The sequence below is a fragment of the Henckelia pumila genome, chromosome 2 (assembly GCF_033568475.1).
Source record: "Henckelia pumila isolate YLH828 chromosome 2, ASM3356847v2, whole genome shotgun sequence".
Lineage (NCBI taxonomy): Eukaryota > Viridiplantae > Streptophyta > Magnoliopsida > Lamiales > Gesneriaceae > Henckelia > Henckelia pumila.
Window position 1 is genome coordinate 101,816,387 of NC_133121.1, and position 19,612 is coordinate 101,835,998.

The 19,612-nt window shown below is 35.4% G+C and overlaps 2 protein-coding genes and 1 long non-coding RNA gene across 8 annotated transcripts; 1 reads left to right on the plus strand and 2 right to left on the minus strand.

The window, feature by feature from the left end:
• Positions 1-468: 468 nt before the first annotated feature.
• Positions 469-8,871, minus strand: LOC140880477 (probable U3 small nucleolar RNA-associated protein 7). 2 transcript variants are annotated; one of them, XM_073284963.1, is made up of 9 exons: positions 8,743-8,871; positions 8,522-8,632; positions 8,364-8,426; positions 8,176-8,265; positions 7,943-8,075; positions 7,237-7,355; positions 5,899-5,966; positions 2,420-2,468; positions 469-1,806 (listed from the first exon to the last, which is right to left on the minus strand). In XM_073284963.1, the coding sequence occupies exons 2-9, from the start codon at positions 8,576-8,578 to the stop codon at positions 778-780; spliced, it is 1,608 nt and encodes a 535-aa protein (XP_073141064.1). In that variant the 5' UTR covers positions 8,579-8,632; positions 8,743-8,871; the 3' UTR covers positions 469-777. The 2 variants fall into 2 exon arrangements, with proteins under 2 accessions (XP_073141064.1, XP_073141062.1); XM_073284961.1 differs by having other exon boundaries at positions 8,522-8,607; positions 8,743-8,870.
• A 1,298-nt stretch (positions 8,872-10,169) lies between these two features.
• LOC140882843 (SEC12-like protein 1) lies at positions 10,170-14,853 on the plus strand. The gene is made up of 10 exons (XM_073289060.1): positions 10,170-10,512; positions 10,802-10,899; positions 11,229-11,361; positions 11,463-11,554; positions 12,731-12,830; positions 12,919-12,991; positions 13,093-13,213; positions 13,617-13,736; positions 14,191-14,261; positions 14,372-14,853. The coding sequence occupies exons 1-10, from the start codon at positions 10,351-10,353 to the stop codon at positions 14,569-14,571; spliced, it is 1,170 nt and encodes a 389-aa protein (XP_073145161.1). The 5' UTR covers positions 10,170-10,350; the 3' UTR covers positions 14,572-14,853.
• Positions 14,854-15,004: 151 nt separating this feature from the next.
• Positions 15,005-17,833, minus strand: LOC140881524 (uncharacterized). 5 transcript variants are annotated; one of them, XR_012149997.1, is made up of 3 exons: positions 17,724-17,833; positions 15,330-17,616; positions 15,005-15,249 (listed from the first exon to the last, which is right to left on the minus strand). It is a non-coding gene; the product is annotated as an uncharacterized lncRNA (long non-coding RNA). The 5 variants fall into 5 exon arrangements; XR_012149996.1 differs by having other exon boundaries at positions 17,687-17,789; XR_012149999.1 differs by having other exon boundaries at positions 17,752-17,784.
• Positions 17,834-19,612: the final 1,779 nt, after the last annotated feature.

Below are 19,612 nucleotides of genomic sequence, written 5' to 3' on the forward strand. Positions count from 1 at the left end.
TGTATCCAATGCGGGTAGTAATTATTTGGCTTCATTTTCCAGCTGGTTTTGAAATATAAAAATAAAATATTTTGTTAATTTACAAATTTTTATTAATACAATACAAATTTTTTCCCGTTAATAATTGTAGATCTTAGTGTATGTACTACTGTCTGATATGCCTCTTATTAACGACTTTATGATCAACAAATTCATGAAAGAAAGTGATCCAATTCATGTTCGTTTGATATGATCCGACATCAAGAACAACGTTGGTCTTACAATTCCTGAACCAAGTTGCCTGAATCTCACCCCAGCCTCAGTTGTAGCTAGAGAAAGATACATGCGTGATGTAGCCAAATGAACATTTTTCTTTTGAATGTTTAGAAGGGAAATTTTGAGAACAAAGAATAGAGTTTGCAGGAGAAATGTCTTCAATCGCTGCACGAGTAATTAAGAAAATAACTTGCGGAACAAAATGAGACCCTTCCTCTAAATTTAGGCGTTTTAGGCGAATAAATTCTATTAAACAAATCCATAAGAACTTTCTGAACTTGGTAAGATATTATAAATCAAAATTTAATGATACAGGAAAATCACAACATTACCATTTCATCACTACGCTCACGACCCCGTTGTAATTCAAACTCTCAAACCACCCCCCGAAAAGCAAAATAAAGGACCATCGTGCCATGATAAACCACGACACATTCTAACCAACTAATCACCATTGTGCCGCGATCAACCAACCATGACAAACCTTAATAAGGCCCGAGTCGAAAGCCTCACCACAAGAGCTCACGGCGCACCTTTCCGGGCAAAACGCTGCAAGGACAGGGGTAGTTGATTGTTCTCTTCAATTCTCTTCCTCTTCTTTTTGGAGGATTTCTCATCATTAACTTGTTCCTCCAAGAGAGTTTTCTTGGCTTTCGCAACAGATTCTTGCTTCTTCTTTGCCATTTTACTTGACTTGCTTCTACCTTTAGTTTTCTTTTTGAAAGAAATATTTTTAGCATCTTCAATGGCAGCCTCCATCTCTGCTTCCTTCTCTTTTCTGGTGAGCAATTCTTTCTTTCTCATAGGCCTCAATGAACCAATCTTCGTCGGGTCCAACATGATTGTCTCAGGTGGAAGTTTATCAAGAAGAGAGTGCACTTCTTTCTCGTTTCTTTGTTTGCGTGTTTCGAAAGGGTTAGCGACCCAAGAATCAAAATTGGGTTCACCTGATCCAGGTATCAAGATTGAAGACCAACCCATGGAGTGCCCGATGCCCAAAACATCTTCGTATGGTCTAAACAACACCTTATGTATTTGATAGCCTTTAGCCATGGTATGCGTCATGTAACGGCTATAGTCCTGAGAGCCAGAGAAATCTCCCAATATCTGGACGAAAGATCCAGTGGCAGCAGCAAGCAAACCTTTCTGACTAAAATCCAAGGTTTTGGCTTGGAATGGTATTGTTTGGAGAACCTCATATTTTCTCAAGTCCCAAATCTTTATTTTCCTCTCCATTCCAGAGGTCGCCATTAGATGACCATTGGGGTGGAATGCCAAAGCTGTAACTGGCCCGTGATGACACAACATCTTGACGAGTGGAGCAGCGCTGGTAGGTTTCCACATGGTTATTGTGCCACCAGAATGACCAACAGATATTACATTGTTCCAGGGATTTGCCTTCATGACCCCAGAGCGACCAAGACCAGTTCGAAAATTGCCTACCATCTGACCCGTGGTGATATCTTGAAAATGAAGTTGCCCAAATTCGTTTACGGATGCCAAGAGGAACTGTTTATCGAGAAACTGAAGTTTAAGTGCAGCACCATGTTCCTGAAATAGAAAGAGACCTCAAGATATTATACTCTTAAGTCTCAAATACCAATAATTAATTTGTACACAATCTTAGGTTTCCCAAATGTCAACTAACATCGATTAGGCCAACTAGAAACCCAGTTTAAGCTGGCACAAACCCAAAATACGACCCTCTCAGAAAACTCGATGAAAAAGAAGAAAAGAAAAAGAATTTTGACATTAATGAATTCCAGTGCTTTGCAGAAAAAGCAATTTCATTATATTCTTCTAACCTCCCAGGGTTAAATTTCAATTGTTCAGATTTGCAAAAAATAAAGTAAAAGATATAGCATAAAGAAGTTATGGATTATATCCTATAGTCTTTTAAGTTTTGGAAAAAAACACCACTAAACATTTAGCAAAATGCATGTTACCATCCAGAACTCGGTTTCCAGTGCGATCTGACAGACACCTCACAATGGCAATCAGAAAAGGATGTACCTTCTAATTCACATCATCAACGATTTCCATAAAAGAAAATGCAAGCACCCAAGAACATGAAAGCAAAGGGTGTCCCTTCAAACTTGACAAGACTACTTCAGCACAATGAAAAATTGAAAATACTGCGAGCACATGAGAATATATTGCTAACCTTCAGGCAATGAAGTTCTGTACCATTATCTCCATATATATATACATACCTGAACATGAAAGTAGACAATTCAGAAATGTGTGCGTAGTCTATACACATATACTATCTATAATCACTGATGATAACAATAAAATAACAAAGATATGAGCATTTTCCCAAGTTAAATGAAGCAAAATGTAAGACAAGTGTTTCCACATGTAGCTGCTTGCATTATTTTGGCTAATTAAAATGTCAGTGTCACACAATCAATGTATAAGTTAAACTGAAAGTCGGTAGCAGCATAGGCTTGGTAGATGAGAAAGAAGGACGAGCATGGCTGCATGTTGGCCTATTATGATAAACAGAATTAAGAAAATAATTGAGTTCAAGTGAAGTTAAAACATCAACTGGATCCCGGTCAAAAAAAAAACATCAACTGGATCCATCAATTCAAGCACCAAAAAATGGACAAGAACTACCAACAGATAAGACGAGAAACATGCAATCATTGTGAATAAACAGATCCACACCATGCAACCGATGTCAATAAAAAGAATTGATTGAGTGGCATTATTGCAAGACCATAATTCTTAGCCAGTTTGTATGAACTCGAGATGAGTAAAACATGACAACTCTAATCCAGCAGAGGTCTACAGAGGAATATCTAGCAAAAATTGATATCACAGCAAGGAAAGGAGAAAATGAATTGTAAATTAACTTTAAAAATTAGGCATGTGCAACTGGAAAAGGGTTCGACCTTTATAATGACCTCAAGAGGAAGAAACAAATGAAAATGCCAAAGACCCAACTTGACATCACAAAATAATTGGCCATGCAGCATTATTTCTTTACAAATATTTGGAGAAGATTCAAATTAAATAATATGAAGCAGCAGCATCGGCGCCACTGGACAAGCTTATAAATTTAATGGTAAAATCAGTATTATTTTCAATCAGAAATGCATCAAAAAATTGTATCAGATAATGTTAGGCTACTGGTTACTTGGCCACAAGAATTAGATCAAAAACACCTATAGAATTAATATTGGATAAACAAAATTGAACAAGAAATTCTTTCCCAGAGATAAACTCTGTAACAAGCTGCAACCCTAGCTAAATGCTAGTTTCCCTAGCCTAAGCTAGTCTTGATACTGAGAATACAAAATCACGAATGAGTCCATTCTTTTCTTCAAGTATTTATTTCTTTCTAACTCTCTAGATTCTTCCTAGGCTTTGTGACTCTTGGGCCCTCTTTAGGTTTGGGCTCAAAATATAAAAGGCCAAAGCCCATTGCTGTATTTGAGTCCCTAACAATATCATCCTCCCCAAAAACAGTCTTGTCCTCAAGACCGAAATTTTGAATGAGCTTGGATAACATAAATCTGTCTGTCCTGGTGCCTGGTGGCCTCCTAGTTGAGGAATCTTCCCAGCGTCCCAAAACTTGCAGCTTTTGCTCATGCCTTAGTTGCTTGGTCTGTTGAGTTAACACCAGAGTGAATCGAGAGCCCGTTGGTAACTGAACCGTATTGATGCCCTCCCCCCCTTTGTCAACCGGTCCCAACCCCAATCGTGTCCACTCCCCTCTGCCCTTCTCATTCCTTGTCATCGCAGTGGCATCTTCCAGCCTAAAATTCTTCCCGTTTGTCCCGAACATGAGGCTGTACACCCCGATCACCGTAGTTGCTACTCGTATTTTCAATCCATGACATCTCTTACTCACTATAATTTGATACCCAGCACATATCCATTCTCTATTCATGGTTGCTTCATCAAAAGACGAAGCCCCATAATCGAAATTTATCCATAGGACTAATAGTCTCATTCTCAGCCAATGTATGGTTCCGTATCACTATCATGAAGTCCACCCCATCTATTTTCATTAGGGGCAGTCCACCTCTGCAAGCCTCTGTTCCACTTTCCAATCCGTTGTTTACCCCATTCTCATGCCCATCATCATCCTCTACCTTTATAAAGTTTCTTTCAGTGGTCAATCCCAATCTCTTAATTACGTACAAAGAATTATAGGCGTGTCTTGTTCCCGTATCCTCTCTTGCAAAAACAGAAATCTAACAAGCATACTTAATATCCCAACAATAAGTAGATATGCACCTCCCACTATTGTCAGCTGTTGATCTAGCAACTTGAAGTTGCATTCTACTGGTTTTTTAGTACTTAATTCTTCAACCACAGCCTTTGTCCACCCTTGTTTGGGCAGCTTCTTCTCAACTTCTTTAAAACCTGTACGCCTTATTTTTCCTTCGTCAATTTCTTTGTACTGTATTGTTTGGCTTTCCCTATTTTCCCAATTCTCTGTTCTTAAACTTCTGTCAGTTCCAACAGAGATTGACCCACTGTCACACGAGCGTCTTCTCTTGAAGATAAGGGTTTGTGAGTTAGCGACTTCTCTCTGATGATTGCGCGGCGGTCTACTGATATCCTCCATCTCAGGCGTCAATGCCCTAATCTTTATAGCTGGTCCAGGGGCTTCTGCGTGTCTCCAATTATTAGGTTTGGGCCTAATAGAAAAGCAGCCCATGTTTGTTTTTTCAATAAGAGCCCACTTCTGGGTAGTCCAAACCCTAGGTAGCACAATCTGCAAGCCCACGATCGGCTCCCCTTTCTTCAACACTACGATAATTTTCCATGGCGGTTTTTCCTTTTCTGGATCTTTCTTTTTAAGCCATGGGAATCTTTGGATCATTGGTCTGATTACAACTCTTGGATCGGTCTCTGAGGTGAGTTCCACCACGTTCCCTGAAGCCCAAATGCGGAGTACATCAGTGACGTTGTTGTAGGAGAATTCTGGGCGTCTACTCCTAGATCCAAACTCATCCTTGATGAGCTTCGTGTACTCCACCTCCTCGTGTGTGTCTTGTTGGCTCTCTTCCTTCAGATACAGCTCCTTCGATGATTCATGTTGGCCAGAGGTTGGGTCAAGGGACTCATGAGAGCCAGGGTGGTGGCCGGGATCCTTGAATCTATCGGGCAGCAACTTCTCCACAAGAGAAGTTATGTAGTCTAGCTTTCTGTGGACTGAATCCATTTCTTCCTGAAGCACCGAGACTGATTTTTCGAGAATCTCAATCTTTTCGTCCGAACGAGTGGTGGCCATGGCAGGTCGGACCAATTGTTAGGCTACTGGTTACTTGGCCACAAGAATTAGATCAAAAACACCTATAGAATTAATATTGGATGAACAAAATTGAACAAGAAATTCTTTCCCAGAGATAAACTCTGTAGCAAGCTGCAACCCTAGCTAAATGCTAGTTTCCCTAGCCTAAGCTAGTCTTGATACTGAGAATACAAAATCACGAATGAGTATCCATTCTTTTCTTCAAGTATTTATTTCTTTCTAACTCTCTAGATTCTTCCTAGGCTTTGTGACTCTTGGGCCCTCTTTAGGTTTGGGCTCAAAATATAAAATGCCAAAGCCCATTGCTCTATTTGAGTCCCTAACAGATAACCATTAATTTTAATGACTGAAAGAATGCAAGAACTTACTTCTTTTGAGCAACTGCAAAAAGTTTCTGATTGTGCAAGAAGACTGCATCACGCACTGTTTCCCTAACCTGAAATAAAAGCCTCGAACAATTGAATACTTATTATACCTACAAGATCCAAGAGAACATAGCTTCTCAAAAACCAGTCAATGTGGTCAATAAGTCATTTGACGCATTTCCAAAGATAGCCATGCTTCCACAAGTAAAAAAACAAGGATGACACAGCGAACACATAATATAATTCAATAATAACATCGTGCATGAACACTCAATTATCTGCAAGTCTAATGACTGGAATGCAATGAGGGGAATATTGAAAGACTAAGAAGGAGATGTGTAAAAACGAAATATAATTTCCTGCTACATATATATATATATATATATATATATATATACACACACACACACACACACACACACACACTAGGGAAGTGCATGTGCGCGTTGCACGTGGATGATTGACCATTGAAAATATGAGCAAGAAATTTAGATAATATTTAAATTAATGATGGACTAACAAAGAAGAAGATGAGAGGGTTTCATGAATACACAAGATGATTACTTAATGGTGGACTAACAAAGAAGAAAATGAAGGGTACACGAGGAAATTCACAATTGAAAGTGGTATATTTATATGTACGTTAGATTAGATTAGATAGATATATATATAATTTTAGAAGATAACTTTTAAGTCTATTGTTGCGGATGGTCATGAGCAAGTGCAAGAGCTAGCTTGAAATCGTCACACATTCTCTTTACAGAAGGGCAAGGGTTTTTCCACCTGGTAAATTCAAAATGTAATTTGCATCCTCGGAGAGTTTTTGGTACTATCTAAAAACCTAGATAGTAGCTAGGGATTTACTGCAAAGCTCGATGAGGCATTTAGAACTCTCACCTTATTTCACCCCAAGCTTTACAGTTTCTCCATTGAACCTTTTACTATTTGTTTTACATGTTCTTCAATTTTAGTTGAAAAAGTTAATTGAAATTCTATCTGATAGTTATCTAACAAATTCTGACAGAGTCTAGGTTTTATGCCCTTTTTAACTTTGTCTCTCATTTATTCTTTTTTCCCAAAAGTACCCTGAAACAAACCACACAATCGAGTCGCATGGACTCCATTTTTTCAGTCTGGGAAGAAAGGCATGCTTAACCAAGAGAATGTTTCAAGAGTAGAATTGTAAAAAAATTTATGATAGATGGATATTATCATATATTTCATCCACACTTAGAAAAATTATGTGATACCTCAGCCAGCCATCCCGGCCACCCAAACATAAAAGAAAAAAGAAAAAAAACAGGGATAAAGTAGGATTTTGTTATGAAAACAATGTCATACCTGAATCTCTTTAATGAGATCCATACATTTCATGTCTAGAAGGAGTAGATGACCTTTACGTCCAGCTACTACCATATGTCGACCACTTGACGTGAAATCCAGAGTGTATGGACCAAGGTCTGAAAAGTAAGTATTTTTTATATTTAACGAATTGAAACAGTGTAACAGCAAATCAAATACTCCAGGACAATAACACGAGCTATTTCAAAACGTCATGTACAGCAATGAAAAAGTCAGTAATGAAGTCCAGGATATGCTAGAGAAAATCTTTGATCTCAAAAGGATTATAAGAGAAGATCGATAAAGCGCAGGGTTTTACTTGCACAAAAGAATTTCATCAGAAAAATTATAAAACAAATGTAACTGCGAACAAGAAAACATCGGGATCAGCTCTAGAAAGAGCCCAATCATTACTGGATAAATCCAATTTAGTTAAAAAAAATCATGTTTTTCTTTCTTTCTGATCCAATTTCCACCCATCATTTTTTTTCCATATAGCATAAATACAGACTTGATGCAGAGTGCATTGGCATGATTTCTGACGCTGTAAAATTCTTCCATTTCTTCAAAGGATGTTACAATGAGAGGACAAACTGAGTAAAATGAGTTGGAGAAATTAAAAATTGTTGATTAAATGTGGAATGTAGTGACAATTTAATCAGTACACAGTATTTTACGCAAAAGCAATTAAGAATAGGTTCCCAACCTGGCGAGACAATGTCATGTTGCTTTATCCGACTCAGGATGTCCACCTCACCAGCAAGTTCCTCCTGCTTTATCCTCCATGTTTTCTCTATACCATCTGGTTCCAAATAACCTGACTCCCCAGGCATGAGGTACTAGAGAATTCCAATACCGAAAAACAGACACATAAATTCAGGGTATGGATAACCGAAGAAATAGTATATATATCAAGCAATGGCATAAAGAAGAAGTCACTTTCTCAGCCCGGGCAGCAACATTGGCAGTCTTTCCATACACTTCTTCCCTTGCAGCTAGCTGACCTTTCAATTTCTTATCTTTTAAAACCTTAACAAAAGAAAATTAGGAAATAATTTAGATAAAACCTTCAATGTAGATATATAAATCGTAAAGATCTAAATGTTTTTTTTAAAAAAAAAAATCACCTCTAAATTTGTTCCTTCGCCTCTGAGATATTTTTTAACCTTCGTGTCCTCATCATCATTTCCCTGAACATCCAAACACGTTTTAGAACATCAACTTGATCAAAATATCAATTCATGAAAACTGATGAACAATTTTCCAGCACATAAATTTTCCTTACCTGCTCCACTGCGGACACTGGATTTAATATACTATCATTTTCTACTTTCTCCTCCATATTTCCCGCCTCTGCAACCAAATGTTGCGCTAGTTTTCAAAGAAATACACCAAACTCGTATCAGAAACAGGGAACAAATTTTTTTAAAAAAAAATCATACAAATGTGCATAAAAATATCACAAAAGAAGCTGAGACAGAAACGTGTTCTAGTCTTGAATCTCACCAGAGGAGATATTAACGACTGACTTCGCCGGCGGAGGTGTGGACGTCGACAGATTCACCGAAACAACCAGAAATTTCTAAACCCTAAATCGAAATTCAAGGGTTTAATCGATGCGGGCTCGGATTTGGTGATGGCCTGATTTCGCATGTTTAAAATAGTGGTCTGGCCCAATAATAAGGGTCTGGCCCAATAACACGGGTCTGGCCCAAACCTTTTAAAACACTATTACCACTAATTAAAGTGTCAGCAATAACAAAACAAGGAATAGATTTCCAATCATAATCAGAATGTCAATGGTTCTCGTATGTTAGGACATCACATGTAACCTGTTTTGGAATATCCAAATCTTCTGTTAAATGTACATTGATTATTCGTAACGTAAGATGATAATTTTTTTTCAAAGGTAATCGATAATCGATAATAAACAAAATAAAAGAGTTGTAATTGAATGCAATGGTACATTTGTATTTTTAACACGCAAAATGTAAGTCTATGTATAACATAAAGTATATTTCCAAAATTTTGCAAAACATATTGATCACAATAGGAGCAAAAGGACAACAATATATATGAAACGGGTCGGATATGATTCATGCAGAAAACTGATACGTTTAAAAGAGTGTCAGGTCCAGATCGGATACCCGATTTACCCCGACATATTGTCATCTCACATCATATTTAAATTTTATTTTCCGATTTTTTTAGAAAGGGAATGTCCTTTATAGAAGTCAATGTAAATTTGCACCAAAAAATTATTAATTTAAGCCATATTGTTGAAGAATTCCGCGGAATCGTCGCAGCATATACTTTCCAGATATTGTAGATAAAATCAAAGCGGTTGACTTTTTACAACTAACACTTTGGGGAAGAGGTTGCCTACATTTGCACCACATACTACAAACCAATCAAAAAATCATTAATTCCACCAATTACTTTTGACTATTAAACTTAGACATTGAATGATAATAACTTAGACATTGAATGATAGATAATTAACCCAAGTTTCTTTATCATTGATCATTAATCATTAATCAATAAATGTATACATACTTGCTTCCAAAAAAATTAATAATAAATGTATACATACTAGTTCGACCATTTATTATCTATCCTTAAATTCAGATTTGGCATTCTTTAGAGCTATGTTTCTTTTAAAAAATTTGTCATCTAAAAACTATTTTCCAATTTCATACTCTTTCGAAATAGAAATTTTTCGTGCAAAGTTGGTTGTGACTTTGGACACTTTGGAATAATTTTATCAATTTCAATATTACCTATTTGTTTTTTTATTGAAATTTGTGTTTGCAATAATTAGAAATCAAATGTAACGTAATTTATTTGTTAAGATAAGATCTATACATGCAATTGTTTGGGACAATTCATAATTATATATATATGCGATGATCTAAGAAAAGCCACCAAATGTACAAGAAGCAGTTGCACAGTAAAATAAATGTAGGGGATAAAAACCCCAACGGTGTTCCCAATATCGCTGCGGCTCCTTATAAAAACCCCTTTCAAATGTTAATTCCAAATTCGCTTCAGATTTCAACGGCCATCAACTGACAGCAATCTTTCCTCTTTCGATTTCGATTCGTACTGCGTCAAATGGACGCCGGAGACGTGCCGGGAGGAGGTGTTGTGACGTGTGCGGCGTGGATCCGACGGCCGGAAAACGAGCACTTGGCGGTGGTCGGAAAATCGAAGCCATTTTCTATAGAGATCTTCACCTTCGATCCGAAGACCACCTCTCTCTCTCCATCCCCAAAGGTCGGGTGTTTTTATTTTTTTTTTTTAGGTTTTTATTTGTGTCGATATAATTTTGTATTTAATTTGCTACATGTGAGAATTCTGTTACCCTAAATTGAGATTTGAGTGTGTAGTTTGACTTTTTGATTCAGATAGATTTATTGCAATCATGCTATCTGTGATGCACAAGATTGCTGCAAGGAATTTTTTGCAGTGGTTCTTGTCGATTTTGATGGAGGAAGTGTTGTGTTTGATAAATGTTACTTGATGGTTGTATGAATATGTGAATCCCTGTCTATCATACATGCAGGCTAAGTATGAACTTGAAGAAGGGGTTAATCCAGTGCATATTGCTGTGCATCCCAGTGGAGATAGCATAGTTTGTGCTACCAGTTCTGGCGACTGCAAGTCAGTGTTTGAGTGTTTGGTTTTAGTTTTCATTTTCTTACATGCCTCTAGATCTTTGACTGAAGGGTATATTGTTAAATACCATATTCCAGAATGAGTTTCCTTTTTTGGACATTTATTATTATTATTATTATTATTATTATTATTATTATTATTATTATTATTATTATTATTATTATTATTATTATTATTATTATCTGGAAAATTATCACACAGGAAGGAAAAGGTTTGCATCAGCGTGCATGTCTTACTCTTAGAAAACACCTTTTTCTGTTATGATATTACCTTTTCGGGTAGATGCTAAAAGTAATGAATATAAAAACATGCAGATTGTTCAGCTTGTATGGTCGGGAAGACAATATAAAACTCTTGAATGAAGAAGTGCTTCCACTGCAAGGAATTGGACTGCAAAAGTGCTTAGCTTTTAGTGTAGACGGTACTAAATTTGCAACTGGTGGAGTTGTAAGCTCTTTTATGATGGCTATCATTCTGAATTGGTCTCTGAATTTATGTTTTTAGAACATTTTATATAAATATTCTGTCTTTTTTTTTTAAATTTGAAGGATGGACATCTTAGAATATTCGAGTGGACAAACATGCGCAACATTTTAGACGAACCAAGAGCTCACAAGTCATTTCAAGACATGGATTTTAGGTAGTTTTTTAATATATTACAAGAAATTGTTTCCCATATTATCTAATTTTGTCCCATATCTATATGAAATCATGAACTGACTTCTGTTTATATTACAAGCAATATTGCATCTAGTTATTACACAACAAGTGAAGCTGCTCTTTGGTCAAGCTTCAAAGTTTGTATTTGTCTCACGTGAAAGAATTTGAACTACCATTGCCTTGACATGAAATTAACACTTACGTTTTCCCCATGATGCACTACTTATATTGACATTGCTCTCTACAATTATGGTGGCACTATTGATTGAATACTCATTGGGTCAACCGACATCAATATTTAGGTCATATTTGAGTTCATTTTTCTATCATTTTATAAATTACAGGCTTTTGCATCATATCTTCCCTCTTTGCATAAAGTTTTTGGTGCAGCAGAGGGGGTATTTCATACAAACAATAACTCAACACAAATGAGAGTAAATAATATGAAACTGAAATTATTATTAATGCCTAATGTATGTTTTGAATACACATACGATGCTCAAATAAACCGCTATCCTAGTCCTAAACCAAGTAGGATAACAAGAATCCTAATAGAATAATAATTAAGAATTCTATTATGCCTAAAAAAATACTGATAAATTCCAACACTATAAATAAAACTAAGATATTAAACTTGAACCACATCAACTAGAAACCTATGCTTGCGCAAATGCACCATTACCAAATCTCCTTCACCAAAAATCTTCTCGTGCTTGTGCTTTTCTGTCGAAATATTGAATAGAATCAATACCCAAAGGATCGCGAATATTTGATTGCGAGAAAATTTCATTTTAATCTAAGAGTTTTGTTTTGTGAATGCTAAGCCATGATCTGGAGTTGCAAGAGTTAACTAACCTCGAAAGTCAGTACTAATTATCGTCTTGTGGAGCATTATTATTGATATGCTAAACTTGCATACACGGTTTTACCGCAAGAAAATTTATATTAGATAATATCACAAGATTTACCCGTTTTACGAAACGAGCTGTACCGTAAAATTCTGTGTATAGATGAAAAGAGTAACATATTTTATATTTAAATTTTTGTTATTTGCTCTTTCAAGTGTAGACACTAGCTATTATCTAGTGCTCTTCAATCAATTCGGTCATCCTGGGAACAAACTTTAATGGTTTTGGTCCTTCTTACTCTGTTGCAGCTTAGACTCAGAATTTTTAGCTTCAACATCAACTGATGGCTCTGCAAGAATATGGAATACAAATGATGGAGCTCCTATAACAACCTTGACACGGAACTCAGTATGTGGCTCTATTCCTGAGTTTTGTGTATCATTTTCCCTGCAAATTTAAGTTATTGACGTCTCTATGTATCTTTCTTGTGTGGCAGGATGAAAGAATTGAACTTTGCCGATTTTCAAAAGATGGAACAAAACCCTTTTTATTTTGCAGCGTTCAAAGAGGTATGCAAATGTACTAAATTCTTTGAGCATGCAGTCACCTATGTGTTTGAAATTAGAAATTGTTGGAAATTCAGACTTGAGATATGCTTTCCGTAACACAGGAAATAAAGCACTGATGGTTGTTTGGGACATAAGTACATGGAAGAAAGTTGGGCACAAGAGGCTAATGACAAAGCCAGCTTCAATAATGTCCATGAGTTTGGATGGAAAATATCTTGCTTTGTAAGTGTCCAGCCTCTTTTTGGAATTTTATTCGTTTTCTATTTTGTTTATATTTTATTTTGGAAACAAAATTATACATGTATTCTTTGGTAGAAGTACCTTTTGCTGAAAGTGACAACTGGTTCTAAAGCAATTTAAAGAGGAAAAGAGAACAATGTTATTTTGGATGTCTAATATCATAGGTCCATCAGAAGCACAGAAACATTTCAATGGAAATTTTAGTCGTTCAAAACGATATAGTACTTAAGAAAAATATGTAACACTGATACGCTCTTTCTAGCACGATCATATATCATATACCCTTTTCCGAGCGCAAGATCCTTTTGGAAGAACATTTTAGCTTGTTAATTGTTATTGATCATGGTACTGTCAGCAAATAAATTTTCACAATTTTGAGTTACAGGGGGAGCAAGGATGGGGATATATGTGTCGTAGACATTAAAAAAATGGAAGTCAGCCATTGGAGTAAAAGGTTGCACTTGGGCGCTAAGATTGAATCATTAGTGTTTTGCCCCAGTGAAAGGTAAGAGACTTAAATTTGTCATCAATTTTTTTTTATTTTGGATAGGAAAAATCTGTTATCAAAATAAATATATGAATGCTCTTTCCCGAGCCATTAAGTACTGGAACTGGTATTTTATATTATTTTTATTTGTGTTTCGAATCAATTTATACAATGATGGTTGCTCATTTTCATTTATTCTCAAGTATTCAGACATACTGTTATTATACCAGATTTTTGCAAGTTCCTTACTTAAGTTGTTTAGATGTCTAATTCCTATACCATCTGGTCTATCAGTAATTCAAGTCGACCTAAAATGAATTCCTCCGCCAGATTGCGCACTTGACTGTCCTCACAAACCTCTTGATCTGTTAAATGGAAAATGCTGTTAATCTTCTCTTTTGTTTGGGGACAGACCTAGCATTTTAAATTGTTTACCTTATTGCCGTTTAAGCTTTTGCACTTGACTCTGCAGAGTAATTCTAACTACATCTACCGAATGGGGAGTAATGGTGACCAAACTGAATGTTCCTGCTGATTGGAAAGGTTCCTATATCCGTCTCACTTTCCCCCTCCCCCAAACAACCCCCTCTTTATATTCTGAATTTAAGTTTAAATAAACTAAGGTCCCGATTTTCTTGTTTCTGTAATTGCAGAATGGCAGATATATCTACTACTCTTGGGGCTATTTTTGGCTTCTGCTGTTGCGTTTTACATTTTCTTTGAAAATTCTGACTCGTTCTGGAACTTTCCACTGGCTAAGGATCAATCTGCGAGATCCAATATTGAATCTTTTCTGGGGGATCCTCAGTCTGATGACCAAAAATGGGGAGCGTTTGGACCGGTAGATCTGTGATCAGGTGTCTATATTGTTGTATTGGAAGATGAAGAGATAATCATGCCCTCTAGCAGCCACTTTCTTGCGTATGCTTAATAAAAATTGATGTTTCTGCATTTTCTGATCGATTTTTTGCTGGAACAGATGGAAATTTATTTTTTAGTGATTACATTTGGTAATAGTTTTTTACCGTGTTATTTAACGTAAATTTTTCAATATTTTTTTGAAAAAGTTTGTATCGATGATGAAAATTGTTTCAGGACGATTAATTGTATGCTCGTTTGGTGGTTTTATTGTTTATTAATGCTCGTTTTGGTGGGTTTATTGTTTATTTATTACTATTATTTGTGGAATTATTAATTGTATGCTCGTTTTGGTTCTTTTATTGTTTATTACTATTATTTGTGGAATAATCAATTCAGACGTATAATTTCTTAAAGACGAATTCTCATCGATGAATATGAGTTGATTCATAGTATGTAAAAATTGAACGTACGGCAAATGTCGATTATAGAAACCTTAAGATAAGACAACAGCATAAACAACAGCTGCCACCAATTATCATCAAATGTTCTAACAAGTCCTATTTCATGGTCGAACACACAAGTACTTCACAGTAAGTAGTATGCTCGAATCACCTCTACAACAGCGGGCAAAACAATGGACATTTCCCTCCTCGGATCAGCTCGCCTACATCTGCAAGGAGAGCCAATATATGTAAGCAAACAGATACTTGTTTAAAAACATCGACTGGGCAAGAAAATGAGACAACTAACCTCTGCTTTATAGCAGCTCAGTTCCATGCTGTACATTCATGTGGTGGGTGGAAACTGGTTACTTTATTCTTAGGATTAATAATTATGAGCCACATTAAGGTGAAGTAACACATAAGAACACATACAAACTGAAAATGACTACAACAGATTGCGGAGTAAATGGGAGATTGTATAGATACCCCTAATAAATCAGATGAGCAAGGCGAATATCATATCCAAGCCACATTGTTGGACCGCCTGCAGCCAATGCTGGGCAGTTCAAATTGGCGAAAGGATCAACCATACTCTTTCCTCATGTAGTCATGGTCAGGCATTAAGAGCTTTACCAACAAAAATAAAGAAAACGCGTATCCCCAACTTTCACTAATCATATTTCACACTTAGCAAGAATATGTCATTGCTCGTTTTGAATTTTCGCAGAAACACGCTTGGAATTTAGAGGTGCATTTTTCTCATGACAAGTGAAACAATTTCCTACTTAGCTCCCGTTTACAACTTTGATGATTTAATGAAATTTATTCAATATACATGATGCACAGATTCATTATATTATAGTATTATACCACTCAAAGCGCACTCTTGCATAGCTACCTACTTTCCACACTCTATTGAAGTCTTAAGTTGCAATCGATTATTAAAATTTCTTGAAAATAATTACCCAATTCATAATTTTTCAATGTGATGGAATGTGCATACCAGGTTAATTCCACTCTTCCATGGCAAAAATTATATAAGGAATGACGACTGCATTCATGTTATTCAAATGAACATTTCTCCATTTCTTCAGATCCCTCCAATGTTGGAATCCTTCATGTATAATTTTTTCATCTAAAAATTCAAGAAATACAACCTTGGCAAAATCAGGACGAAGACTCGCGTGAGTTGATCTTAAGAAAAAAACATTAATAATGGTTAGGGATATGGAAAACATAGCGAATCAGCCAATGACCTGAAAATCAGAAGTTGCATTTTCAGCATGTGTCTAAAATACTTTTTCCTGGATAAAATAACCCAAGTCATCTATAATTGGTACACGCCATTTAGAAAAAAATTGCAATGAATGAAATACTACGCATTTCCAAGTTCTGAACTCTAACCATTTCTTCTTTCTAGTTGCTTATATCCTTTACAGTGACCCAATGGGGGGATTTCCATTTGAAGTCATAAACCTTATGAAGGAGTCATTATGTGCAAGTCCATAATATACAAAAGAGTATCAAGCACATCCTCAACAAGATAACAAAATCAGAAAAATTCTTAATGTCAGAAAGTTACTAGGTTCTAATTTACAGCATGATAGTTTTCATCAACTCATAAAGAATAGTTATAATAAGGTTTTGGAGCCTAAAAAAATCAAGGCATCTTTGTGCAAAAAGCATATGTGATGAAAAATTCTAAATATTGGATAGAGAGGGAATCAGGCAGATAAACAATAGTATGATCAGGGGTTTGCTTGTATCTTAAATGCTCGGTACAAGCACAACTTCAAGTTGGCAGTACCAGGAGAAACATCCAAGACACCAAAGAAGCCCATCATAAGTACCTGTCACGTTTCATCACTTTCCTTTCTCCATTCAGGTTGGTTAGAGGAGTAGATAAATCGAGTTGATTAGCAAGCTTTTCAAGCCAGCTTGGAAAACTCTTTAACTTGAAACTGAAGATCATCGAGTTCAAGTCAATCTCGAACATGTTTGAATAAATTTCTAGCCTAAATTATCTTCTTTGATAGCTTGCCAGCCACTCATGAACTTAAATATTTATCAACAATTTGCAAACATATTTTCAGCTAAACAAATTAGGTTCAAAATCAAACTTTATTTCAAGTTGAACTTGAGCCAAAACCAATTCGGTTTCAAACCTGTGAGCCTATTTAAAAATTCAGTCTCCAGCCGAAATATTAAAATAGGAGCAAGATTCAGCATCTTGTTTAAAGTGTGTACCTCACTTCGCACTTCTAATAATTCTGAGCCTCATTTAGGTGAAGCAGACACATAAGAACAGACATAAACCGTACCGGAATTGTATAGATGGCCTACATTAACTCAGATGAGCCAGGCAACAATCCACGTTCTTAGACTACCGGCAGCCATTCACAAGTCACAATTACAGAGATAAACTTTATTGTTAAACTAACTAAAAATTAAACTAAATCGTTTATAGTAGTACATTGGAAAATTAAAACTGCAAAATTTAAAAGTCTATAAATTTCCGATACCAAAAATTCCGTCACCTTTTCCAGTTCCACCGCGGCCATCGGATTTAATTTCCACTCGTCTTGTACCTTCACCTTAAATCAGAAAGCGAGAAGAAAATAAAAATGAAGAATCATACTAAATAAACTAAAATTTTCATTATACATCACAAACGGAAACGAGACGGAGATGCATTATCCACCGGAGAAGATATCGCCGATGGTCTTCACCTGCGGTGGTGTTCACGGCGGGAAATTTCTAAACCCTAATAATGGGCATTCGAGGGCTTAATGGATGCGGGCTCAGATTTTGTTGACGGCCTCTTTCGATATTGGGCTTGTTAACTCGGGTCTGGGCCAATCTTTTTCAAGTTTCGATGTTTCGATTTTCGATGTGTGGCCACTGCCCACTGGGCACTGGCCAGTACTAAATACTAAGGCTCAACTTCATTCAACCTCTAAATTTTATATTTTTTCAAGGAAAAAAAAACGTTATTTTTTTGTTTCCTGACCCCCAAGTTTTTATTCTGATTTTGCTCCATTTATTTCAAGATAATACTCATTTTGGTTGTCAAATTATACATGACATTCTCCTGAAAATTGCTTAGGTCTTCAATTTACTGGAGGCAACCCCGTCTTAGCCTAATGTTAATGATGAGCTCTCAATACACATATGATCTTGAGTTCAAATTTCACTTGTATATGAGTAAAGGTTAGACTAAATAGACATTTTTTCCACCTCGATCGTATCAAAAAAAATTTGTATCCATCTAGTTGGATTAGATAAGTATTTCTCTCACCCGATTATATATAAAAAAATATTTGCGATAAATATCAAACATGTGTAATTAGCAACTCACATTTTTTGCCACAAAACAAAACCTTGGATACTTGCACAAAGGAGATGAACTCCCGGTAAAATTCATGATAAACTCTCGATACGATGATACTTCCATGATTTTATTATTTAGTTAAAATAAATGAAAAATTTTCTCGACACATTTACTCACAATTTTTTTGTTTAATCAAAAATTACTTTCATCGCAATACATCATCAAACAATATCTCTTGCAATTACACCAATAAAGGTATTTTTCTAAAATAATAGTATTAAAATAACTTATTTACCAAACACAGATTTTATCCTAATATATTTTCAGCTTCTCACTTTTATTTTAAAATACTACCTACTTTTATTTTTACTTTTTCCACATTTTTTTCCACTACTTTTTCCATTCACAATTTATAAATCCGACTTCTGTAAAAAGACAACCATTTACGAATACTCCATAATAACATATTTTGGCTAAATTTCTTTAAAACATGTGAGGTCGTCACATGCTTACATAAGTTGTATAATTTTTTAAAAATTTTATTTTGTATATGAAAAAAAAAAACATGAACCAAAAATGGCAATATGTACTACAAGGAAGCTGGTTATACCCCGGAAATTAGAAAATAGTACAAACCATAGACTTTATATTTAAATGTACAAAAAAAAACAAAACAAAATCCCAACACGATTAAAATTTATTTAAAATCTAAATATAAAACAAATTTATTATTCTTTTTTCTTTACATGAACCAAAATATCATTAACGAAAAATATTATGACAATAGTATTTCAAACTTACATTAAAATATAATGTACACGATTGTAACGCATGCCACCGATAAATAGTCTCGGTAGAGGATATTTTTGAAACTTTTAGATTTATATTTATATTAATATAATATAATAAACATATAAAGAAAACAAATAAAAAGTTGTTTTAGAGGCTTGACAAAGAAATCGAGATTCCTTCAATTTTCTGGTTTTCATTTTTTTTTTCTTTTAACTTTGATAAATTGAAATTTATTGTTTAATTGTAAAATTTGGAAAAAAAAATCGATGAATGGACATAACAGGTCATCATTGATATACAAACTTAAAATTGTAATGTAATAATTTAAATTTTACACGATTCAACAAAATTCCATAAAGAAAACAATTTTTGGGTTCAATTGATATAAGTTTTAATTAGCATTATGAAAATAATGCATGTCCACTGGAAAACCAAGGATGATGATAAAGGTAGGCAAATCTCCCCAA